Source organism: Anser cygnoides, chromosome 33, assembly GCF_040182565.1.
Source record: "Anser cygnoides isolate HZ-2024a breed goose chromosome 33, Taihu_goose_T2T_genome, whole genome shotgun sequence".
NCBI classification, from domain to species: domain Eukaryota; kingdom Metazoa; phylum Chordata; class Aves; order Anseriformes; family Anatidae; genus Anser; species Anser cygnoides.
Window position 1 is genome coordinate 2,827,225 of NC_089905.1, and position 25,328 is coordinate 2,852,552.

Here is a 25,328-nt window from a genome sequence, read left to right on the forward strand (position 1 = left end):
GGTGCTTGGAGAGCCTTGGAAAACGCTCAGCGGTCGGGGTGAAGCAGTGAGAGCACCGCAGCTACGACGGCGTCGGGCTCGCTGCCACCGCGGCGCTGACTTAGCGCGTCCCCGCCACTGGAAGGTCTCTGAGGCTGCAGCTGGGGGGGAGGAGATGCCCGGATTATCTCATCCGGGGCTTCGAGCTTGGAAAAGCCAGCAGGAGCCACGAAGCCAAGCCCAAATCCCCAGGCTGGAGTACTCCAGGGGCCCCGAATTCAGCCGGGATGTTGGGAGCAAGCCCCCAGCACGGCTGGCAGAGAAGGTCCGGGACGCCCCGCAGGGAGGGACTCGGCCCCAAAGCACCCCGTGGAGCTCTGCGTTTGGCGAGCCCAGAGCAAACGGGCTGCGTACAGGGCCCAAGGGGGGCTGACAAGGGTCCCCCCGGTCCCTCCCCACCCCGGGCACATCTCGGGCACAGCCGGAGGAACCCAGCGCCGGGCGCTGGTTCGGGGTTCTGCTGGAGGCGCGCTGCTGCCGCGATGGCTGCCGGTGGTTATTTTGGACGAGCACCCAGATACGGCCGGGCTGTTTTATTTACATTCCGTGGAGGCAAAAAAAAAAAGCAAAAAAAAAAAAAAGCCAGCGTCAAAGCCAGACAGGGGAAAACGGGGCCATCTGCAAAGAATTGCTGAATATGTCAGGGTTGTTTTATTTACTTTTGTCGAGGCAAGGGCGTAATTACAACAGAACTACTGGAAGGAAAGCTCCGCTGCTCGTGCAGGAGGCAGGCAAAGGTGAGAAGAGAAGGAGCCCGCTCCCAGCCCGCCCTAGTTAATGACCCCTTATCAGCTGGCAGCCAGGTTAAACACCACCTCGCCCTAATCCTTCTCCCTCTCCTTCGGGCTGGCCCCCTGTGAAGCCGTCACCAGGGGCAGCTTTTGGTCCCAGCCTCTCCCGGAAGCCAAACCCGCCGGGAGAAGCTCGGGGTTTCGGGCGCACGACCCGAGACGCCGTGACCGCGTCCGTTCTGCGGCGCCCACATCCAGCCCTGGCAGCCGGCCGGACCCTCCGCTTCTTGCCTCGCGTCCCAGCAGCTCAGCCGAGGATCCGCAGCACGAAGCAGCCGGGCACCATCGCTTTTCCCCAGCATTTAGCGGCCAAAACCATGTCGAGGAGCTGGATATCCCCCGTGTTAGCATTATTGGGTTATCATGAGTCCTACCCAAATGCTGTGCTGGGGACGCCTGACCCCCCGGGCAGCCCTCTGCCCCTGCGAAGCCGCCTTAACCCGGAGCGAAGCGAGGGGTTTGGGGGCAGAACTGCGCTTCGCAGAGGTGCAGCAGCGCAGCGACACGCTCGCAGCAGGCTGCCAGCGAGCCCCACGTGCCTACGGAGGGAGCTGCCGGTATCCGAATGCTCCCACGAGCACGAACGGGACACCGGGGAATGCAGCAGTGACGTTCCCGCCCCAGCCGCGTGGTTCTCCACGCTCCACAGGAGGCTGAGCCAGCGGCAGAGACGCCTGGGCAGATTAGGGCCACGCACGGTGCCGTTAAAGACGAACAACCCCGGGGATTTTTCTCCTTCCCACCGCCGGCCCTTCAGGCCCGGTCGCCCCTTCTGCTGCTGGCCGAGCCCGGGTGCGTTGGCTCAGGCAGTGCCCTGATGGCTCCGGGCTTTACAGCGCTCGGCGTGCCGGCACCACGCGCATGCTGCAGCAGAGAGGGGCTGAAACGCCGCACCCCCCCCCTACCAGCACCTGCTCCCGGCCCGGGGCGGGGGGCAGCCAGCACCCCCTGCCCGCCCGAGAGCCGCACAAAGGCCCCGGCACAGCGGCGCGGCGAGGAGGAGCGGTCGCAGTTGTGCTGAATCACGATCCGGTGCCTTCCAAGCGGGGCAACGGGAGGCTGGGAACAAACAATGCTGGCAGCGCGCGGCCCTGCACCGGGGGAGGCAGCCGGGAGGGAGCGCGAGGAGCGCCCGGCCCCGCCGCAGGAGCCCGGCTCCCGGCCCACGCTCGCGACGCCGGCACCTCGCCGCTGGCCCCTGGACTACGCGCCCGTGGCCGCCGGCCGCGGCTGTGCTCGGGGATCACCGCCTCCTTCAGCCACACCGCACGGCACAAGGCCGGCTCCCGAGCAGGGCGCAGGCACCTTCGAGCAGCCGGAGAGCATCGCGGGCAGGTCCCGGCCCCCGGTGCTTCCTCACAGCGGGACTCCTCTGTCCTGCCCCTCTGCCTGCTCGCCCAGCCTGCGCTGGCTCGGCGTCCAAACCAAGCCAAAACTCGGAACCGCTGCCTTTTGTTTGATCTCCTCCCCCAGAAAGCCGAACCAGGAACGCAGCGCGGGCGCCGCGTGCGACAGGCGCCGCGTGCGACCCCCTCGGCAGAGCCTGGCTGCAGGTGCTGGCTGCGAAAATTGAGCTGCCAGAGTTCCCCCCTGACAGAAATCAGGTGGGAGCGCCGTGCACCGGCAGGATGCAAACGCAGAGCGCGCGAGGAACGCCCAAGAGCTGGCGGAGAGCGGGCACGGCTCCCCAGCACCCGGTCGCCCGAGCGCTCGCCTTTCCCGGGCAGTCCTGGCTCAGCAGCAAGAAGCGAACGCCTCTTGCCCCGGTCACAGCCCAGCCAGGGCCGGGTTTGAGAGCGAGATCCGTGCCCTTACATCGGATTTGGCCTCCAGCTACACGAAGGGCTTCTGCTGACACTTCTGGGGGCACTAATAAAAAGTCCCGACAGAATCGAAGCCCCCTGCCCTGCGCACGCCAGCGGTCTGCTTCTAAGGCACCCGACTGCTGCAGCTTGTAATGCTGAGCACACGGACAGAGGGAGCAACGCAATCCATCTGGTGTCGGGGGGAACAAGGAGGACAGCGGAGGTAAAAGCAATAAAAGAACAGCGCTGAACGCTTCCAGAGAAACTCTGCCGGGAGAGCAGAGCCGGCTGCGCTCCTCGGCGTTCGGCCAGAGGCACCCCGCAGGCACCACAGCGCCAGGAACCCCTCGAGCCCCAGGACCACGAAATGCCCGTTGAATTCCCGGCTTGGGGGTTCACATCTGGCAGCACTGGGTTCCCAAGAGGCAAGCTACCGAGGCGAGCCGTTCGGCACCTACCTTCTCCTCGCGCTCATATCCACCGGCTCGTCGTTAATGTTCTCCTTCCCCGGCCTCCCTGCAGTCCTGCCATCCCCATGGGGCCTGAGGCTCCCATTCAGCTTTTCTTCGTAGACTTTCACACCGTCCTGCTTCACCGGGAGCTCGTGGGGCACCTCGATGCCCGACAGGTCCTTCCTCTTCAGCAGTGCCAGCATCTTCAGGCGCTCCATCGCCTCGTGTCCCTCCATTTTCAACCTCTTGGCCAGGACATCGTCCCGATCATCCGCTTGGTCCAAGCTCCGCTTCAAGAGGTTCAGGCGCAGCGCGTCCTCCGTCATCCTGTCCATCCTGCGGGGCAGAGGTTGACATAAGGACAGGGTCAGCACCGCGGCAAACGGAGCGCGGCCGCGGCAGGCCCGGCTTAGCCCGAGCGCGAAGCCCTGCGAGCGAGCGGCCCCGCGCGGGGCATTTCCCCGGGGCGCCGACCTCCCACGCGCCGGCGTGCGGGAACCTGCCGGCAGCGGCACGCCGCGCGCTTTCATCCCCGGCCCCAACCGGCCCGACGGGGAGTTTCCCGAGCGGGGAACCGCGCGCACCTGAAGGGCGAGAGCCCCCCGAGAGCGGCGGCGCGGCCCCGCACGCGGCATTAACGCCGGCTGCCGTGCGGCAGGCTCGGCTTCGAGCGGGGCAGAGGCGCGACGCTGTCGGTACAAACAGCACGGCGGTTGTGAGCTTTTGCCCCCTTTCACTAAAGAAAATTGGTGTTTTTTTTTTTTTTTTTTTTTTTTCCCCAGGCCCGAGCGAGGCAGCGGCCCTGCTGGGCCCACCGGGGTCTCGCGAGCACGGCGCAGGCGCGCCCGGCGCCATCCCCGCCCGCGCCGCTCCTCTCCTTCCCCTGCCGATCGCCCGCCTCTCCTCCAGGTGCAAAAACAGCCCGTGGCAAACAGCTGCAGCCGAAAGGGGAAGGAGCCGCAGAGCTCTCCCGGCCTGATCTCTCTGCTCCCAGGCTGATAAGAGAGCAGCTCCCAGAAGAGCCGAGGCGGCTCCACCCGAACGCGAGGCCAGACCAGCTCGGCGAGGTCCTTCCCCACCGGCGGGCAGGGGACGGAGGCCAGGAGCTGGGGAGGAGGCCGGGAGTGGAACGGGAGCACCGCGGGCAGGATCTGCGGGAGGGCCCACAGCTTGCGTCCCCTCCGCGTGCTAGCAGCGCGTGGTGGCACCCGGGGAAGGAAAGGCAAAGGAGAACGCGGCAGAAAAACACTCGGCAGGATGACAAGGAGAGAAAAAAGAGCAGAGCTGCCCCGAGCCACGAGCGCGGCACAGAGGAACCAGACGTTTCGAGGTCTCCAGCAGCTGCCCACAAGCCCGGTGGTTTGGGGCTGCTGTAGCACGGCGCCAAGGCGGTCACACAGAGCACAGGAGATCACTTTGGGTGCTTCGTTTCACTTCCACTGCTTCGTTAGGGGTGCCTGTGTGCCCCGAGCGGGGAGACGAGGGCAAAGCACCCGCATCTCCGGCACCGCGGCTCCTACTCCCCCTGCTAAGGCGGAGCTCGCGCAGCCCTGCCTAAATCTGGCTTCGAGTCCCTCACGAGATAAAGCCTCGCAGAGCCAAATCTCTGCCAGGAAAATGTTGTTCTGGCTCGGCTCTCAATCCCCTCTAATTACACATCTTCCCGAGTACAGCTGTCACACGAGTTCAGCTCCAGCAGCGAGGCGGCAATGAGGGTGCAAGGGTACGAAGCGCTCGGGGAAGCCTTGCCGTAAAAAGGGGCACAGCCACTGGGGGGGAAATCACAGGCACTAAAACAAAGCAAATCAAGGCACTAAACCAAAGGCAAGGCACTAAAACAAGCCTCTGTGGCACAGCTCCGGTCCCGGACAGGCTGCCACGTTCAGGGTGAGCACCTCAGGCTTCTTTCTGCTCGACAGTCTCGTCTCTGTGCAGGAAAATTCCCGTCTGCGGTAACCAAATATAGAAAGGCAAGCAGAGACAAGCTCAGGAAGGGCTTTGGAAGGCGCAGGAGCTGCAGCTCTCCGCCCCCGGCCCTACCAAGTGACCCCAGGTTAAATCCAAGCCGAGAGCGGCGGGGGGGTGAGGCGAGACGGCACGGCACGGCGCGAAGCCTCACCGCGCCCCGCGCCGCCGCTGGGAAGACACCGGGCTCCGACGCGGCAGTGCCGGGGCGCGCGTGGCTCTGCTGCACGCGGTGCTCGCGGCCAGGAGCCCAGCGAGACGAGGGCTGGGGCGCCGAGAGGCAGCGCTCGCAGCCGGAGGAGGCTCGAGGGCGAATTCCACGCGCGTCCCCAGCCCCTGGTACCCACCCTGCAGGTCGGTCCCGCCTGGGGAGCCCTCGCGGAAGGAGCTGCGCGTCGGGCTGGAAGCGGAACAGCCCAACGCGGCGTTTGAAAGCCCAGCCAGGCGCAGCGAGTGCGGGCGAGCCGATGCCACCTTGACTGACGAGCGATCCGAAGCGATTCCCCTGAATTACGTCTCGGTGCTCAAAAGCCTCGCACCGCTTCCCGCACGTCGGTATTTCACGCCGCGCGTCCTGACACCAAGACGAACGCGGCTGTGGTATCGCCGGCAGGCAGGAAAATAAAACAACCCATGGCACACCAAGGGGACACGGGCTCCCTGAGCGCGCAGCGGTCTTCTCCTGGGCTTCAGAAGGGGAGGGAGACGGCCCCGCGCAGGGAAAACCACCGGGACACGGTAAAAAGTTTCGGGGTGCCCTCCCCTTCGAGATAAGCAGCGTCGGTAGGAGAAGCAAAGGAGAAGCGCCGTTATCGGGCCCAGGTACCACGACTGTGTAATCCCTTCAAGAGGAGGCTTTCCAGGCTCGGTAAGGAGCACGCGCTTTCAGGCAGATTCAATAAAAACGAAATCAGGCTTCAGGTTCGCTATCGAATGGGGCCCTTCGGCGTGAGCATGGGGCTGCACGGAGGGGGCAGGGGAGGGGGGGAGCTGCGGCTTTCCGGGGAGCTGTGGGCGCCGAGAGGGGCCGTTTAGTCCTGAAGTAGCAGAAACAAGCAGGAATCCCTCGAACCGCCGGTTATTTAGAGAGCCTGAAGGTCAGACAGTCAGGAACTTCGGTGCCAGCCTGCTCTGTGTCAGCGTAACCCCGGTGGAGAACAGAGATTAAACCTCTGCGGCTCGAGCTGGGAGTGAGGCGGGCTCAAGGACCGGCTGCTGAGCACCGCCTCGGTGTCAGGGAGCACAAACGAGGCAGGAGCGGATTTCCCCCCCGTTCCCAATCCCGGTCACCTTCCAGAAGCAGCCAGGTGGGTGATAACCAGGACCACGGGACCAGGACCGGCACCCGCGGAGAGCAGCGGGCATCGCAGGCGCGCGTCCCCCCGCCGGGGACGGGGTGCAGGTGGCTCAGCCAACCTCGCCTCCCGCCGCCCACGCCGGTAACGCCGCGGAGATCTCGCGCAGCCCGGCGAGCAGGCTCTCCATTTCACTTCCCTAAAGGAACTTTATTTAACCGAGAGAAAAAAAAAAAAAAAAAAAAAGAAACAAAATTCTCAAATGGTGGCAAAATCCCCTAAGGGGAAACAAAAGAGCCATAAAACTTGTTTTGTTTCTGACTCGATACAGGCTGTAATTATCTCCAATTGCACCTCCGTAGGTGAGCAAGCTACTGGCTGCCTCAGACAGCCGGTGCCGGTTTAGGCCCAACGCTCAGCAGCCACGAGGACGAGGAGGAGGAGGAGGAGGCGGCCAGAAGCGAAGGCAGGATGATGCCCTGCTCCTGATGCCCTGCTCCCCAGTGTCCTGCTCCTGCCCTGCTACTCGATGTCCTGCTCCCCAATGTCCTGCTCCTGCCCTGCTCCCAATGTCCTGCTCCTTGACATCCTGCTCCTGCCCTGCTCCCTGATGTCCTGCTCCTTCCTTGCTCCCCAATGTCCCGCTCCTTGACATCCTGCTCCTGCCCTGCTCCTCGATGTCCTGCTCCCCAGTGTCCTGCTCCCCAATGTCCTGCTCCTGCCCTGCTCCCGTCCTGCTCCCAGTGCCCTGCTCCTGCCCCGCTCCCCGCAGCGGTTCGGCGCCGAAGCGCGGCGCAGCTTGACACCACACAGGCCAAGGGGAAGGGGAGCGCTGAGCACACCCCGGCGCCGAGCGCAGGCGCAGCGGCGTGGCGCAGAGGCCGGCAGGCAGCCTGCAGACGCTCGGGTCGTTCAGCTGAAGTTCGGCCCAGCCAGGGGCACGCCAGGCGGGAGCTGCTTGGGCATCATGCGCTGCTCGCTGCGTTCCTCTGGCTTTAGGCGGTTTCGCTTCTCTGGTGCTAGAAATACAGGTTTTCCATTCCCAGACAAACAAAGCAGCGGCCCAGTTTTCCATTTACATTTGATACAGCACCCACAAGTGCACACACCGTGTAAAAATACAAACGCGGCGCTATTTTAGAAGCTGGAACAAGCAAGTGCAGCTGAGAAAATTAATGGCATACTGGAGAAGCGAGTATGTCTAGGAACCAGATAGAGCTTCTTCTAACCACAGCCTGCCCAGATAGCGATCATCCCAAGATTCACCTGAGGAAGATGAGACAGAACTACACAAATTTGGCAACATCAGCAAAAGTCAACTTCGACCTGATTTTACCGGGGGCAGCTGCAGGAGGTTGCAGCCCCCTCCGTGTCCTCCTTCTGGGCCCCTCGGCTTTGTCAGCCCACACCTGGGTGCTCCTCCGCTCCTACAGGACCAACCGCGTCGTCCAGCCGCCCTGCCCAGCCTCAGCCCCCCTACTCCTAATTGAGGGGCTGCAATTAGCAGGCTGGAAGGAAACAGGGGGTGTCCCCACGCAGCCAAGCACCAGTGGCCCCCAGGAGAGGCCTTACAAAGCACGGCAGCACGCGATCACCTCCTGCACCCCCAGAGCACGCAGCCTGCTCCTCGCCGAGCACAGAGGGAGGCTGCAGGAGACAGAAAGCCTCCAGCCGGTGCTTCCACACACGATCCTGGCTGGGAGGTGCCACCTGCGCTTCTCCTTCCCTGCAGGAGTCCAAGAGAGACGCCCGAGGCCAAGGCCACTACGTCCGGGAGCCCACCAGCAGCACAGGCACCACCGGTGAAGCCTCCTCCAGCTCCTGGTCCTGAGCTCCCCGACCTCCCCCTGCAGCAGAGGCCTGGCTCAGCCGGGACAGGACGCGCTGCGCTGCTCCATCCCCGGGCTGGGCACAGCAGAAAGTTTCCTCTTTTCCTCTTTTCCAGCTCTGCCACGAGGAATCTCCGAGCCGCCCCCGAGCGAGCGTTGCGAGCAGGGCGCTCCCAGGCTCTCCTGGCATCCCTCCCCCGGGCCTTCCTGCCGGGCTGTTTGTGCTGGCCGCCGCCGCGGGCATCCGAGGCAAGATGGACTCTGCAACAGACCTCCGCTGGCATTTCTTACAGGGAAAAACTTCCCCGGCCACGTGGTCCCAGCTACACGAGCTCCCACCCAGCCGCTTCCACCTCTCCCGGCCATCCCGGCCGCGGCAGCACGGGGAGCGCCGCGGGCAGGGCCGGAGCTTCCTGCGCCGAGGCACGAAACGGGAGCACGAAAGGAGAGTAAAAGCAGAAACCAAAGCAAGGTCCTCGCACTGCTCCTAGCAAAGCCGCCCGTCTTCCGCGAAGGAGAACGGCAAGGCCCGGGCAACGCGCCGGGCACCACGAGCGCGGGTGCAGGAAGCGGAGCGGAGCGCAGCGCTCCGCGTGGGGAGCTCGCGTGGATTTCTGCCTCCTTCGCTGCCCAGGTGTGACACCACCTCTCTAAGCAGCAGGAACGGGCAGGATTAACGGGGCAGCTCCGGGCAGCGCTGCTCGCACCAAGCGCAAACCTTTCGGCCCGAGCCTGCTTTGGGGTGCAACGCTCCCCGGCCCTCGGCGGCTCCTGGAAGCACGCGGGGTCGCTCGGTGCTCACAGGGAGCACGAAACCAGCGGCAAGGAAGGGGCTGCACGTGGATTTATCCACAGGCGTGGCTCGGACAGAAAGCCAGCAGGAATCCCGGGCTGCTGGCAGCGCCGTGGGGCCGACCCGCCGGCCGTCACCGCGCGATGCTCAGGCACAGCAGGCATCAAAAATTTCATGGCAGCGAGGGCGTGCGCGCGTGTACAGATGGGAGCGCGTACGGGAGAGAAAACCCTCTCCTTGACAAGCGGGTCACCGAGTTCGAGCCCTGGGAGAACAGGAGGAGGAATTTATTAGAGGGACAGCTCTGCGCAGCCCCTCGCGCGGGCCATCTGAGCGCCGAGCAGAAGCGGCGAAGGCCGCCTGCCGATGCCGGGAGCGAGGCAGCGCAGCGCCGCAGCAGGAGGCTGGGAGCGGAGCACCCCGAGCAGGACGGCTTCGGGAGCTGCGGCATTCCTGCTCCTGCTGAGCGCAGTGCAAGCCCACCGGGGCGCCCAGACCGCCGCGGCGTGCCACCCGGGCAGAACCCCACTTTTATCCTCAACCCGAAAGGGGAGAAAGAACAGAAACAGCACCCAAAGCCCCGGCGCTGCGGGATGTCCAGCAGGTCCAGCAAGGCAGAGCGCTTCCCGAGCGGGTGAGAACAGCTTGCAGCCACCACCGCCACCAGCACGAAGCCCCCCAGCCCTTCGGTCCCCGACACGCACACCAGCGAACGAGGCCAGAGCATCTAAACGGAGAATTTTCCCCTCCCGCGCTGCACAGGCAGCCGCAGGGAAGCCTCACGGTGCCACAGGCTGGCTCCCTGCTGCCATCGAGCACCAGGCTTGGCCAAAACGCAACGCCCTGGCGCTGCTTCCAGCCTCGGCCCCGATTTCACGCGAGGTTTTGCCCCCGGCAGGCACCGCAGAGCTGAACGGACACAACCCCTCCGGGACGAGGGCCCGCAGACGCGACGCGTGCCCGCGCTCAGACGTCCGATTAAATAAAACCCAAGGGAGAGCAGACACTTCGAACGCGATTCAGAAACGTTTGGAGCGGCTTTAGTTCAACAGAGCAAACGCGTTGGCTTACCGGGACGAACACGGTGGGAACGGGGAGGGTTCGGGGCAGCGCCGTGACATGCACAGAGAGGACAACGCCGCGCCGGCACCGCAGGGCGCGCACCCACAGCAGCACCCAGCCCGCGGAGCGCGGCGTCCCCACGGCACCCGCGGGGTTTTCGGAAAGCCGGCGTTCGACCCCGGCGCCGCGATGCTCCTCGGCCGGGGAGGAGCCGACGCCAAAAGCGCCGCCACCATCGCGGTACCTGGCGGAGCCGGCACCGCGCCGCGCGGGAGCCGACGCGTCGCACAACACGGAGCCGGCCGAGCGAAAGCTGCCGAAACCTGGGCCCGTCCCCGTGGGCTCGCCGCGGCACGAGGGGGATTTCGGCGCGCCGAGGTCCGGCTCACCTGCACGTGCTCCGCTCTCGCCGCTCAAAATCCACTTTGGCGCATCTGGGCTCCGCCAGCGCCGCCGCACGCTTGAGAACAGAACGAGCCCGCACGTAAAGCAAGGATTTCACGCGGTGCGGCCGCTCGTCCCCAGCCCACTGGGGCGGCGAACGGGCCCCGCGCGGTGAGGAAACCGTTTGTCTGGGGGCTCACGAGAGCCTGCCATACGCAACGCTAACAACGTCTTAACTTCCATCTAGGCTGAGCACAAACCAACATCGATGTCGTAAAATGCATTTCCACACAGCACACACAAAATGGCTGGCTCCCAAGGCGAGCATTTCCATACAATACTATAAAAAGGATAATAACCTAAAAAGGTAATTACGACTTAACGGCGAGGCAGGCTGAGGGGAGATCTGCAAGAAGACGGATTAAAAAAAAAAAAAAACAACAAAAAAAAAGCTATCAAAAAAAACGTGCTGCTCTTTGAATCCTGATGCTGCAGATTGCAAGTTGTCAAGGAATACTACGCTCAGCTCGGGTTATTGTGCAAGCTGCAGGGAGAAATCCTACGCTACAGCTGTGTGGAGGAATTTCATGCAGGTAAGAAAGCAAATATGTAGGCCTATCACGAAGATTTTATCAAGAACAGAGCATGCACGAGTCTTTAAAGAAACACACGATCCGAAATGCCCCCTGAACAAAGAGAAAAGAGCTGACAGATTCTTTAAAAATTCACCGTGTGTAAAAGTCATTCATAAATCGGGGGGGTTAAGCCAGGCTTCTCCGCTGCTACTCAGACGCACGAGAGCAAAATAAATTAAAAAAAAAAAAAAAAAAAAGACAAAGAAAATATTCCGGAAGACAAACCGTAGGGCTCGCTCTCGACAGGACCGGGGAGCTGTCTCTCGGTTGCAGCAGACCATAAATTCTTACAGGCAGCTCGGCGCAAACTCGTTAAACAGTTCCGCCGCTTCCCTCCCTACCCCGCTCTCGGGAGCTGAGCGATCGGAGCCGCCGCGAGCGCTCCCGGCGAGACAACGGCGCGGCTCCGACGGCTCTGTTCGTGCCGAATTCGCTTCCCCCGCCGGACCGGAGGGCTGCGAGGCCGCGGCGCACGGAGAAAGCAAAGCCCCAGGGACGAACGGGAGACGGCGCGGTGGCACGGCAATGCCCGCGCCCGCGGACGGCGACAGCAGCGCCAAGCCACCGGTACGGCACGAAGCGAAGGGCACCGAGCCCCCGGCACGCGACGGAAGGCACGGAGGCAGAGGGGAAGGAGCGAGGGGTGCTCTGTGCTGCCGCCTGCCCTCCCCAAGTTTTCGGTTGTAGCCAAGTTGGTTTCGGAGAGAGCTCCGTGCCGGGAAGCCCCCGGGTAAGCGAGGCCGCCGCATCCGACCAGCGCTCCTCACGCGGCGCCCCACAAAAACATTTCCAGGTTGTGACACACTGGGGGGGGGGGAAATAAAGACTAAAAAGCTGCTTTTCACCCCCCCCCTAAAGTGCTGGCAAAATAAGATTAAATTAAAAGGTTCAGGAGGAATCGGGGCAAGGCCGCCCCCCAGCCCGGCCGCCGCCGTCCCCTCGGGGCAAGGCGCAAGGAGGGGGGGACGAGGGGCCCGGGGAGCGCTGCCGGCGGTTCTGCTGCGCCTCTCCTCCCCTCGGGCAGGCCGAGCGGCGGGGATGACGCAGGCTGCCTGCCTTATATAATAACGGGCCGGGCCGGGAGTTCCTCGACTGCCACCGGGCTGCCTTTGTGCGCGGGGCGGCCGCGGGGCCGGGGCTGGCGCGGGGCCACGGCGCCCATCAGCTGGCGGCCGCCGGGCAGGGGGCCGGGGGACGCGCCGCGGGGCCAGAGGGGGGGGTGGGGGGGGGGGCCGCGCCGCAGACAAAAGGAATCCCCCCTTTTTTTTATTATTATTATTTATTTATTTACTGGAGGAGCTAAATATCGATACGGATCGGTTTTTTTTAAAGACCCGCAAGGAGCCGTGCCCCGCGGCGGGAGGGCAGGATCCGGGCACTGCAGCAGAAGAGCGGCGCGGGGAGGAAGGAGCCTGGGGAGAGGTGGGTTTTTTTTTGGGGGGGGGGGGGGGGGGTAGGGGGGGGGGGAAAGGGAAGGGAACGGCTCCAACCGCGAATCCAAGCAACAGTGCCAGTTTTCTCCTTAAAATATTCTGTAAAGGCATTGCATCCAGCTGCCAAACTCACGTTTTTTTTTGGTTTTTCGTTTTTTTTTTTTTAAAAGAGGAAAAAAAAAGCAGATCTGATAATCCATAAAGAGCCTTTTGTCTGTTCAAAAAAAAAAAATTAAAAAAAAGGACAGTCTAAAGAATACTTACAGGTACAATATTCCTGCTGCCTCCTCTAGTTGTCAAGAAAATTAGAGACAGGGAGGAAAGAAGGGGGGAAAAGCGAGCCAGCGAGCGGGGAAGGCAGGGTGGGAAGGGGGAGGGAGAGGAAGAGGCAGCTTTTTTTTGCCGAGGAGCCCTCTCCGAAGAGCATGGGCGGCCCCGCGTGCCATCCCCCTCCAGGGACCTGCAGAAACCCTGTCTCAAAACGGGCACTTCCCTGCCAATCATGCGCCGTACTGTTATATTAAACAAAAGAAAAGGGGGATGCTTACTTTTACCCATGATGCCTCGCGGGGCAGGGAAAAAGGAAAAAAAAAAAAAAGAAAGAAAAAAAAATAAAAAACCAGTTGCAGCCGGTTTGTAACCTCAGGACATGGAATTATCTCTTAATTTTTTTTTTTTTTTTTTTTAAAAGTCGTTTGCGGTATAAAAGTCAGTTGGCTGCGCCCCCCCCCCCCCCCCCCCCCCCCGCCTTCCCGCCCCCTCCCCGGCCGCCAGCAGCCCCTGGCTCCCGGCCCAACTTTGTCTTCATTCATGAGAGCTCCTTCTCCTCCTTCTCCTCCGCCGCGATTTTAACCGCTTCGCGCCTGCCGCCACCGCTCCCTCGGGGCCCTCGCGCGTGGTGCCCCTCTCCGGGGAGCTCGGGGGCACCCGGGGACGCGGCCGCTTCAGCGCCCTCCAGCCCTCGGCACGGCGAGGCCCAGGGGGCTCAAGACCACAGGGGTTGGAAGCCAAAGGGACTCGAGGCCAAGGGGCTGGGAAGCCAAGGGGACTCGAGGCCCGGGGCTTCGAGGCCGAAGGGACTCGAGGCCGCCAGGTCGCGGTTCCACCCGGCAAGCCCAGGTGCTCCCCGCGCCCCCCGATGGGTGCGAGACCCCCGGCAGCACGTGCCCGGTCCTCTCCGTGCCCCACCTGCGATGCCAAAACCGCCCCCGAGGAGGCCACGCGCCGCCCGCGCCATCTCGCGAACCCCACGTCCCCGCGCGGGGTCTCGCCCCAGCGGGTTTCACGGAGCCCCCGGCCGCTGGGCTGTGGGGTCCCGGCTCCGCACCCCACGGCTGCAGGAAGGGGGAGCCCCGCTACGAGGCCGACGGGTGGAGGCCAACAACAACCAGAGACAAAAAACGCCGGGACGGAGGCGGACGGCACCGGCGACGGGCAGAGGATCAGGCGCGACTTCACCAAGAGCGATCGGAGGCACGAGCGCAGGTGGCGAAGGACGAGCACGCGGGCAGGGAGCAACAACCAGCCTGCGGCGACGCAGGGACATCGCCACCATCACGGCTCGCTTGAGGGCACGGAGGAAGGCCGTGAGGTCCCTCGGAGCCGCACACCAGCCTCATCTGGCCACCGAGCACCCGTCAGCCCCGGCGGGACGCCTGTTCCCAGCGGGTGGCGGCTGGGAGCTGCGCCCTACGGAGACCCAACCACGTCCTGCGCCGGGAGCGGGGCGAGACGGGGAAGGCGGGTGCCCCGAGCCCAGCTCTCGCCCCGCACGCCTTCAGACCCGACCCTTCGGTCCTCGCCAAAGACCGAAGTAAGCAGTAAGGATCTGATGAGTCTGGGGCCTCATTAAGGAATTAGGAGCACCCAGCGCGCCAAGCAGCTCCTCCGGAAGCGACAAGGGCAGAAACGATTCACCTTGGTCTCGGTCCCGCTCTGTCGAGGTCGCCGGCTTTTGTACAAAGCCCGAAGAGGTTTCGAGTTCAGCTCCTGCACACCGCCAGCAGAAATAAAAGCCGTGTCCTCGCGCCTTCGCAAGCCAGAACGGAGAACAAGAGAGATGAAGAGCCTGGCGCGAACGTGAGGCAGAGCCGGGCCTCTGAGGCTCACCGAGCGCAAACGCCTACTTCGACGGGTCCAGAAATAGGCTAAAAGCAGGTCTGGAGCAGATTTCTAAGCGCCCGCCTCCCTGCGGGACACGGGGCAGGGACCCGCCGAGGACTGCGCACGTTACCGCGGGGCTGAAATAGCTCCTGAGCCGGGACCCTCCATTTTGGGCCGCAGATTGCAAAACGGTGCTAATCAAAGGTTAACGAGAGCGCCGGAGTAAATTTGAAGAGACTTCCTGCGTGTAATTAGCATTAGCACCGCACTTCATTTATTTGTGGAGCAGGCAGAAGTGACCGACGTACAAATTACATCTTTTTCAAGATAGCGCGCCCAGGTTTCGCTGGTTTTACATGCGGAAAGCATTATCAAATCATCTCCTAAAAATAAACCCATTACAGAGCGCACAAATAACCATGTAATCTGCGATACCCAGCGACTATCGTGCACTTCGTCAACCCATGGGCTGCAGAGAATCTGGTAATTAAACCAGCTTCAACGCCACTCTCAGCGCCGGTACTATCTCAGCTCGCTTTTATTAGATAAAATGGAACAATTTAGTTTACAAAGGGGGAAATAACTAATTAGGCTTTAATTACATGGTAGTTACCAGAGATTTATAAACTAATGAGGTGGTTGTCGGGGCCCCCCTAAGATTTATTTTTCGGGTGGTGCTCGCTCCAAGCGCGCGGGCCGAGCGCAGGGCAGCAAGAAGTTGCTTCGGCGGTTTTCTCTGCCCGCAGCTCTTTCGTTTTTTTTTTTTTCGTTTTGCCATTTTTTAGCATCGCTTCGCCCTTCTCCCGAGCTCCTCACCTCCCTCCAGACCTTTCATCGCTATTTTCAGGCGCGAGGAGATCGGGCAGAGATCAAGCTGCTTCCCACAAACGAGGGGCGGCTGGGACGCCTCGCATCCCTCCTCCTGCCCCGTCCTTTATCGCGCGGCGGCAAGGCTTCTGACAGATCTTTATGGCCGGGATGGGGAAAGGTACGGGTAAAACATCACTGGACTATTCATTTAATTGAATTTTAGGGTCCTTTCATAAGGACCCATCCTCTGGGTGCTTCTATTTCCAGCATGAAAAGGCCTTTGACTAAATCTGCAAAAGTGCTAACAATAGCTGCTTTTATGCGGCTCCGTCTCCGAACCCAATTCATTATCTGCAGGTGATCCACGGCTGAGAAATCTCGCCCGCTCCCCGCCGGCTCTGCCGGGTGATTAGCCCAGAAGTCGCCGGCTTCTCTTCATTTACGCTTTCGCCGCGATTCTTCCAGGCGGGCCACAAAGGACGGGTGGCAGGGGGCTGCGGCGCGACAAACCTTGACGTTTTCCGAGGCAGCTAATCGGGGAGGTAAGGGAGAGGCGGCCGAGCGGAGAAGTGGGATGCGGTCACCTGGACTTCATTTACTGGGACTCGGTGTTCAGCAGGGACTGGATGAAACCTTCCAGAGGACTGGCACGGCGCCGCACCTATGGAGGGGCAGGGCGAGGGCCAGCCCGATACCCGAGGGCTGATGGCAGCCCAGGAAGCACCGGCGATGCCACCGGGACCCCGGCTTAGGAGGCAGGAGCAGAGATGGGGGAGAAAAAGATTTCGTTACAGCGACTGGAGTGAATTTTAACTTCAGTCCAGCAGCGGACACGTGTTGGTGCTGAGAATTAAGAAGGAATCAAGTCAGCGGCTCAAAACGAGGGACGGGGCCACCAGCAGCCTGCTCCTCGCGCTGCATCTCCGGGCAATGAGGACAGAGACGTGCCCTGGTGCTGCTGGCGTTCTGAATCGATGCATCTAAGGAGGACAAACCTCCCCTCGCGGCTTTTCGGAAGGAAAACCCTGCTCCAACGGGCTGCCATCCGAGCGCTGCTCCGCGCCGTGGCGAGGGATGCGGAGAGGCCCCGCGGGACGTTCCCCTGCAGGGAACGGGGTTGTGCTCCCCCAGCCTCGTCCCCCTCTCGCTGCTTGCTCCCCACCTGCGCTCACCCTGGGTTGGAAATCTGCCGCCCGAGCTGCCTCCTCCCTTCCAAAACGGAGGGACCCCGGAGCAAATCCCTTCCTCGTCGTGTTCCTTGGCCATTTTTCCTTCCCTCTCATTAACTAATAGCAAACAGATGATCGTCACCAGCACGACGCAGCTGCAGACTCACACCGAGGACCCTGAAAAACGTTTTGGTGAAACTGGAACACACTTACATGAGGAAAGGAGTGATTTTTTTTTTTTTTTTAAACTAGAGACCTAAATTGCCATTCAAGATAACTTCAAAGGCTGCCAATCTCAACGCGAAGGAACTGGTTAAGTGGAAACAAGGCTCCCAGCGAGCTGACACGGAGCAGAACAATGTTCAACAGGAAAAGACGGCGAGCACTGCCTCAGCGTAATCCAAAGTTACTTTGTTTTCTGTGGGCTAGGCACAACTGGCATAGCAGCACCGCTTCAGTTCAGCCCAGGTTTGGGGCAGCCTCCTCTGAAATTATCAATTCTCTCTGAAACGCCGCACAACCAAGGCTTAACTAAGTCCTTCGACCTGCTCAGAATGGCCCAGCTCACCCTGGCGAGCTCCCCCTGCCCTCTTGCTCGTCACGTCCGTGGCAATTCCAGCAGCCTGGTGGCAGCGAGGACAACACGGACAGGCTGCCCCGTAACGTTTCCATCATGGTGGGACCCCGCAGGTCCCATTTCCACCCCTGCCACAGCGCGGGGGGATCCGACCACGTCCAACAGCTGCCAGCCTCCGAGCGCCGCTGGTTTCAGCAGGGCCCAGCGCTCAAACCCTCCCCTGGTGAGCCCACGCCACGGGCCTGGGCACGCGGTGCCCAGCAGGGCCCCAAGACCCCCCTCGGGGCCGACCCCAAGACCACCTCGGGGCCTTACAACAGCTTCCTGACCGCCGCTCGCTCCCATTTACCCAGCACTCGCTCCCATTTACCCAAGCACTCGCTCCCATTTACCCAAGCCCAACAGAAGCGCGCTGACCGAACACGGCCAAGCATTTGGGAACAGTTGGGCTACAGAAACGGGTTCGGGGCCCCACCTTCTGCCGAAGCCGCTCTGCCACAAGCAGGGCTGGGGGCACGAGGGGTCCCCCGTGGCACGCGGCGCTGCCGCCGAGCCGGGGCCACCCCGAGCGCTGCCGCACGGCCGCCGGTTCAGTGGAGTTGTGGCAGGGAGCGCAAGAAGAAGCCACCGAAGGGCCAGAGCAGAATCACACTGCGCTAGTAGGTATTTAAAGCTGTCGAGCCTCCAAGATTAAATTAGAATCAGGGACTTTAATAACAAGCAAGTTGAGGAGTGATTCATAGAAGGGGAAAGTGCGTTAGGTTTGGCCGCGTGCAACAACAAGGGACCAGTCCCAAGCAACCATTTTGAAACTCTCCGAAAGTCTGCGTCTGTCTGATTGATTTCCTTTCACTCAACAGTTCCTTTCTAACAGCAGAAATGTAGAGAGCGTTGCCTCCCGGCTGCTTACAGAGGTGAGCGAGGCCGTGCTCAGGCGCGTTTTGGGTGACGCTGGCTGCGCCCCGCGCCACCACCAGCCAGGACAGAGGGAGAAGGATCCACGTTGAGCCAAAACTTCAACACCTGGACCTAGAGCCCCCCTCTGGCTAAGCAGCAGGTCCCACTGCTGAAAGGGAAGGCAGCTCTCCCAGCAAACGTTAGAGCCCGCTGCTGAAAGCGCCGGATTGCCAGGGCGTGAGACACGGAGAGGCACCGCAGGCGTCCGCGAGGCTGCCGTGGACGGCTCTGTCTGCAGTTTGTTTCTGGATATCCGCGTACAGCTCTCAACGACAGCCCCAGAACACAAAGCAAAAGCAGAGAAGATCCATTTGGCAATGGCAAGGTGCTTAAATGAAAAGCCGGGATGATGAAGCCCCCCAAAACACTGCGATTGGCAGCACGTATGGGGCCTTCGAGATAATGTCCCGTCTCCTCCCTGCCTCGACTGCTCTCAGCAGCAAGGAGTTTCAGTTCTTTTGTCTTTCCAGAGACTAAGTCAATTTTATTCTACTCAAACAGCGACTCTGCTGCAGACAAAAGGAGAAATGAAGACCCACTGCAGTGAAACAAGTTTTATAATTCATTAAAGTGAATTATCTTTCCTCTCGTACAAACCGCGTTAGGCGGTTGGGAGAAGGAAAAAAGAGGAGACACGCAAACTGTTAAACCCGGAACTTGTCAGCAGCGAAGATCTTGTCTGCGGGAGGATTTCAGGTTATCCATCTCACTTAGCGTCTCCCGAACCCGAGACGCGATGGCAGGGGAGCGCAGAGCAAGATCTCACGTTCGCTCCGCACGCAGCGAGCGTTGGCGCCGGGATGTTAAGGAGCGAGCTGCTGGCGCGGGCGGGAGGAGAACGGGGAGCGGGAGCTGGCTTGCGCCCCGAAGCGCTCCACCAGGCCTGACAGTTTGGGGAAAAAGCGTCAACTTTAGTCTCAGACAAGAGGCACGGCGAGAACACGTCCTCCCTCCTTACCGCGGAGCCGAGAGCTTGAAGGATCTCGCTCCCATCTGCTTCCTGGCTCCACTGGAAGGTTCTCGGGTGCAAGAGGGAGAAGAGGGGCGAGGAAGAGCCCAGTGAGGAAGACCCTGGTGAGGAAGAGCCCAGCGAGGAAGAGCCCGGCCCCTCTCCTCCGCAGCCCCGTTTATTTTGGAGGCCGAGGGAGGCGCCGTGCAGAGGCAGCGCGTGCCGAGGGCTTCTTCTGTTCCCTTCCGCCGCCGATTTGCAAATATTTGTCTCTGTGCAGGTCTGGTGATAAAGATGCTATCGGAGCCCGGGATCCCACAGCAGAGCTTTAGCCGGAACGAAGCGCAGCGTTTCAATGTTTTGTCTTCGTGCACCAAACACGCCGCGCCGCTCCGAGATAAGCACGGGCAGAGCCCCGCGCCGCAGGTCCGTGAGAAGGACAACAAGCAGCAAGCAGTGCGGCCTTCTCCCGAGACGGCAGCCGGGTTCTGGGCAGCTGTTTTCAGAAAGAACGGGATTCCTGCCTTCGTTTTCCCAGATCCGGTGACGGCGAGGCCTGAACCCAGGCGCCGATGCAAAACCGAGGGGCTGCGGGCGCTGGGGGCTCACCCCCGCCTCACAACCTGCCCCGGGAGCCCGAGCCCAGCGGCGCCGCCACCGCCGCCCTCGCGGGGTCACAGGCACGGGGCAGCCCGAGGCGTTCCCAGCCCCGGGGCCGAGCAGGACCACGAGGAGCTGCTGCCCCCCTGCCCCCCAGCCGCAGGCGCTGCTCTTCTGACGCAGGTGCCCAAAAGGCAGCAGCGCGGGGCCGGAGGCAGGAGGCAGGCTCCCACCGCGCGTGCGCCAGGCACCCCACCTACGGCACGGCGCATTTGCATATTCAGCAGCAGCGATGTTTGCCTTTCAAGAAACGGCATGATGAAAAACGCACGCAGGAGAAAGAGCTGCTGTGAGGACGCCAACTGCTGCGACGCAAACCCAGAGCCACGAGGAAACGCGCGGCCGAGGGCAGCGGCTCCCCGGCCGCCCCGACGCCGCTGCGCCTCTCCTCCGTCCTCACCGCTCTCCTTGCGGCCTGAGCCCCCTCATTCCTCTGTCTTCCACCACAACCCTCGCGGTGTCTCAACGCCTTTCTGCCTCTCGCGGCTCTCCCGAGCGCCCTGGCACCTCGAGGAGCCAGGCAGGGCTCACCAACGCCACCGTAGTGCTTGCCAGCCTCCCGCCTAGCACCGTGACCCCCAGATGGGACAATTTCAGCGTTCAGCCCCAAAATACGTGCTCAAACCTAGCCACAAGCACCCAGAACCCCCACTGAAAGCCCGTTAAGCCATCCCGGCGTGCAGAGCTCGGCACCACCTACCTGGGAATGCCGCCGCCGGACGGCTTCGATCCCGAGCAGCACAAAATGGACGGGGCTGGGCAGAGCGGGCGCAGGAGCGAGGCGAGACGCTCGCTGCGCCGAGGCTGCGTGGAAAAAAGCCCCCGAGGCTCTTTATAGACTCCTCTGCGCCGTTCTTCGGTCTAATTTTAGAGAGGAGGCTTGGAAGCTCCTCTCCTCACACCCTCACATTTGTGTGGCACTCGAATTCCAACACGGATGCGAGTCTTCAGAAGGATTTCGGGCATATTCTGGATACCGCTATCGCGAGTAACCCGATAATATTCCACGGCCAGGGACCGCAGTCGCAAAACGAATCGGGACCCGAAGTTTACCGTTATCTCCCCCTTTCCAACACAACCTCTTAGGTAAACCTTTCTTTCCAAGGGCTGCTCAGGAGCAGCCAGAAACGAGGTGCCCCGATTGTACAAAACCCAAGGAGGCCACGGAGGGATCGAGCCCGGCAGCGCAGGCTCTTCCCCAGCAGCCCCCAGGCTCCTCTCCCACGGACGGGGGAGCTTTCCGAGGGCCACGCGTGCAGCAAAGCACCTTGCAAACCTCAAAACATTGAAAAGCGCAGCCCGAGATAACCGCTGACTCCGATTTAAGAGCACGGGACAGAAGCAGGGAAGTCGGGAGCCACAACAAGGAAGCCCCCGCGTCTCGGGGCAGCGTTATCGGCGCGCGGGGCCGAGCTCTGCTGGGAAGCGCGGCTCTGTTTGCTGCGAGGAGCACCCGGAGCCGGCAGAACAAACGGAGGGAGAACCTCGGCCGCGTATTTGCCGTGCGCCTCTGCCCAGAGCTCGCTGCCCCCGTCACGTGGCTCACGCGGGGGGGAAAAAACAAGCAGCCAGCCTCAAACTGCTCCTTTTTTTCCTTGAGGCACAAGATCCCAACGGCATTGCTTCAGATTACGGGAACGGGAGACGGAAGGGCCGAGGGATCCTCCGCGCGTGAGGACCACCCTCTGCCAGCCCCGAGCCGTTTGCTGCGCCGTCCCCGCGCCCCGTTAAGTCACCTCTCCAAATCCGGCCGGTGCCCTTTGAGCCCAGCGAGATTTCGAGTTTTCCTTTCGGCTCGAGGCCCAGAAAGGAACAGAAAAACGGCGCTTCCCGCCCCGGTACGCTGCGCGCAGCTGGCGATGCTCGAGGAAGGCCGAGAGCAGCCGTCAGCCCAGGAGCGCCGGGGCAGGCAGCAGGCACGCAGCGCCCCGCCAAGGAGCTCGACGTGCTCCGGTCGGCTCCCAGCCCCGAAGGTAAAACGGGAGCGCTCCGTGCCCCGAAACCTCTCACCTCCTGCGTGCTGCTCGCGGACAAAGCCGGGCTCTTCCCCTCCTGATTCCCTGCAGAGAGCGAGGCGGAGGAGCGGGAGGCAGGCAAGGGGCGCTGCCGTGTTGGGGGCAGCGTCCGGGGAGACGCCGCAGCTCCGGGGCCGCGTTCCGGAACCCTGATGTCACCGAGGGGCTCAGCACACGCTTAAAGCCCCGGCCGCGGGGTAACGCCCCCTCGACGCCCCACTTCAACTCCCCCCTCTTTCAGTAAGGCCGTGCCGCGGCCGAACGAGCCGCTCCCCACCCGGCTGGCCTGCCGGGATGCTCAGCAGCGCAGCTCCCTGCTTTTCTTCCTGCTTTCCGAACGAAATTCCTTTAAAAAGACCAAAAAAAAAAAAGCCCCCGAGGCAGCTCCCTGGTGTCGCCCATCACCTGCGGGGCTGAGGCAGCACCCCTGGCTTCCTAAGCTCTGTTCGCGGAATGGTTCGTTTGGTAAGGACCAGCCTGGCGCACCGCGCCACCGAGAGCATTCACCATTTCTTGGGCAGGCCAAATCGCCTCAATTCCCCCAAAGAGCCCCAAAGAAGCGGCCCCAAGCCTACCCCTAGGAGAAGAGGGCAGGAACGAGGAGCCGTGGCCACACGGCACCTCCCCGGCCCCATCGCTCGCCGTATCGCGCCGAGCTGATGCAAACCGAGCTACGGAGCGGCGACGAACGTCTCAGCCCACGTGCTGAGCGAAAAAAAAAAAACCCTGCAAAAACAACCGGCGCCGGCAGAGGAAACCCCGGAGACCTGCAGCCGAGCACCGGGAGGCTCGGGCGCAGCGCCGCGCCGTTCCCCGCGAGCCCCGGGCTCGTTCAGGGCTCGTCAGCAGCCCCCGAGGAGCCGCGGAAGGGGGGAAGCGAAGGGATCCTCAAATTTCAGCCGCACGCCGCGTGCGCGGAAAGAAAACTTTCTTCTCCATCTTCCAGCGGCCGGTCCAACGCCGTAAAGCTGCAGCAGCATGTGGCACTGCCTGATAGGTTGAATTTCGGCGAGCGAGAGGTGGATAGCTTTACGCTGGGATTAGATTTATAGCCAATCTTTTTTTTTTTTCCTCCTCTTTTTTTTTTTTTTTTTAAACTGCAACAGAAACATTTCGCTGCCGCGCCTCAGCCCCAACGTGCTGTGGAGCCGCAGGTTCGGCGCTCCTCAGCCCCTTTTGCAGATAAAGAAGTCTCTCCCCAGATAAAGTCGGTTGTAAAAAAAATGGGGATTTTTTTTTCTTCCCCCCCCCACATCCCCAGTTCTCGTTATTGCCAGAACGTTTCGGGAACCCGAGAGCAGCAGCTCTCACGAGCGAGCGGGGCGTGGGGGTGCGACGCGCCGGGACGCAGCCTGGCCCTGCCACCCCACCGGACATTTTGGGGTCGGAGCTGGGGGGGACCGCGGCCCGGAGGGCTGCTAACTAACGGGAAGGCGGGGAAAAAAAGCCTCATTTGGTCAGCTTTCCTGAAACCCGCAGGGAGCAGCGAGCGACGGAAGGCACCGAGCGAGCGGCAGCCAGGAAGCGCGCCTCGTTCCGAGCCCCGCGCGTCCCGGCGGCTCCTCGCCACCCCCTCGGAAGAAAACCGCCGGCAGAAAAGGCGCCTCCGGGAGCAGCTCGGGCGCAGCTCGCCCCGCCGGGCGGCTCTCCCCGCTCCCCCCCCCCCCAAAGTCCCCGGAGCCCCGGAGGCGGCAGAGGGGGCCGCGGCGAGGCGCGGGAGCCCGGCGGGCGTCGGAAGAGGAAGCGGGGCCCCGCTCGGCACGGGCAGAGCGCAGCCCTGCAAAGATGGATGCTCCCTGTCAGCTGCACGTCACGGCCGGTTCCGCGCCGCCTCGCGACCGGGAAAAGGGCCGAGGCTCCGCTAAGACCTAGCCCCCCCCGCCACCGCCGCCACCGCGGGGCTCCCGGTGCCCGCCGGCGGGCGACAGCGGCTCCGGTGCGACCGAGAGGAGGAGGAGGAGGAGGAGGAGGGCGACGAATTCCAGGCCCCTACAGCGCGGGGAGCCTCGAGGGGAGCCAGGCCCTGCTCCACCGCCGTGCCGCGGGCACGGAGCCAGCCGGGGGCACGCGGGGACCGAGCCGAGCCCCGCGGGGACCGAGCGACGCCGGCGGGAGCGGCCGGGCTGGTTAAAAGCCAGCCGTGCCCGAGAACGAGGGACGGAGCCCACCGGTGCCCGGTGCCCCGGGGGGAGCAGGACCGGGGGGAGCGGCCGAGCCCCGGTTGCCTCCGTGCGGCCCCTCGAGCTGCCGCGATCCGCACCCAGCCCCCCCCCGAGGCGAAGCCTCCCACTCCTTCTCCCTGCAGGGACTCAGCCCCCCCCCCCCCCCCAGCAGCCTTCGAGGCAACCTCAAAAAAAAAAATTTAAATAAAATAAAACCAAAAAAAAAAAAAAAAGGAAAACCGACCCAAAAAGCCGTTCGGGGGGGGGAACGGGGGGGCGATCTCGGCGAGGACGGCGCGGCGGCTCAAGGGAATCAATCGGATCGCAGCCGTACGCTGCCCCCCCCCCCCTCCTGCACCGGAGGAACCCCCCCGGTGACCCCCCCCCCGTGAGGCGCGTCCCGGAGCCGAGCCGCGGGACGAGGAAGGGCCCGGGCCTGCCCCCCCCCCGGCCGCGCCCCGACGCCCACCCCGCGGCCGGCCCGGGGCTGGCGGGGCCGGGGGCGGCCACCGGGCCCCCCCCGCTCGGTGCGGGGCCGGGGAAGGGCGGGGGTGTGGGGGGGGTTCCCCGGTCGCGCCCCCCCCCTCCCCCCCGCGGATCGGAGGCGGGGAAGGAGAACGGGGGGTGCGGGGAGGGGGGGGTGCGGGGACCGGGGGGAGGCCGGAGGGGGGGGGGGGGCGGGGATCGCGCCCCGGGCACACCGGAGGCTGGAGGGGGGGGCACACCGGGGGGGCTCCTCCCGGTGACGTCCCCCCTCCCCTCCCGGTCGCGGTACCGGGGAGGCGGGTCCCGGTTCCCCCAGCCCCGCCCCAGCCCGGCCGGTCCCGGTCCCGGTCCCGAGAAGCAAGGAGCCGCCGCCGCCGCCGCCCCCCCACCCCGGGCCACCCCACCCCGGGCCGCCCCCTCCCGGTGCCCCCTCCCCCTCCCGGTGCCGGTCCCGGTGCCCTCCGCGGCCCCCCCCCCGATCCCCTCCCGGTCCCTTCCCGGTGCCGGTGCCCCCCCCCCGCCCTCACCTGGCGCCGCCCCGGGGCTGCGGGGCCGAGCGGGGCCGGGCCGGGCCGGGCCGGGCGGAGCAGACGCGGCGCCGCCGCCAGCAGCCGCCGCGGAGCGCAGCCGGCACCACCACAAACAATGCCGCTGATTGGGCAGCGGCCCCGCCGCGCTCGCCCCGCCTCCCGACCCCAGCGACGACGCCCATTGGCGCGGCGCGGAGAAAGACGGCGCGGCCGGCCAACGGCGAGCGGAGGGCGGTGCGGAGGGCCCGCCCCGCGCTTCTCACTGGCCGGCGGGGGGGGCGATTGGCAAGCGGGGAGGCCAATGAGGAGCCCGCGAGCTTCCCCGCGGGGCGCCTTTAATGGGTCCCCGAGCCTGGACATCCGGGCACTCGGCCGGCCGCTCTCAGCGGCGGCGGGCAAAAAACCCCCCCGCGGCCTTTCGGCCCAC

General features: G+C 63.4%; 1 protein-coding gene across 4 annotated transcripts in view; it reads right to left on the reverse strand.

The window, feature by feature from the left end:
* The window catches only part of GATAD2B (GATA zinc finger domain containing 2B), a 34,842-nt gene extending 9,794 nt beyond the window's left edge, over positions 1 to 25,048 (reverse strand). Inside the window, exons 1-2 of one of the 4 annotated variants that reach the window (XM_066985884.1) lie at positions 24,899 to 25,048; positions 3,094 to 3,423 (exon numbers count right to left, since the gene is read on the reverse strand). In XM_066985884.1, coding sequence (XP_066841985.1) covers positions 3,094 to 3,422 — 329 coding nt within the window. In that variant the 5' untranslated portion in view covers position 3,423; positions 24,899 to 25,048. Of the gene's footprint in view, positions 1 to 3,093; positions 3,424 to 11,275; positions 11,295 to 12,747; positions 12,968 to 21,718; positions 21,851 to 24,898 lie in introns of those variants that run through there. The other 3 variants (XM_048049184.2, XM_066985886.1, XM_066985885.1) reach the window with 3 other exon arrangements.
* Between the last annotated feature and the right edge of the window lie 280 nt (positions 25,049 to 25,328).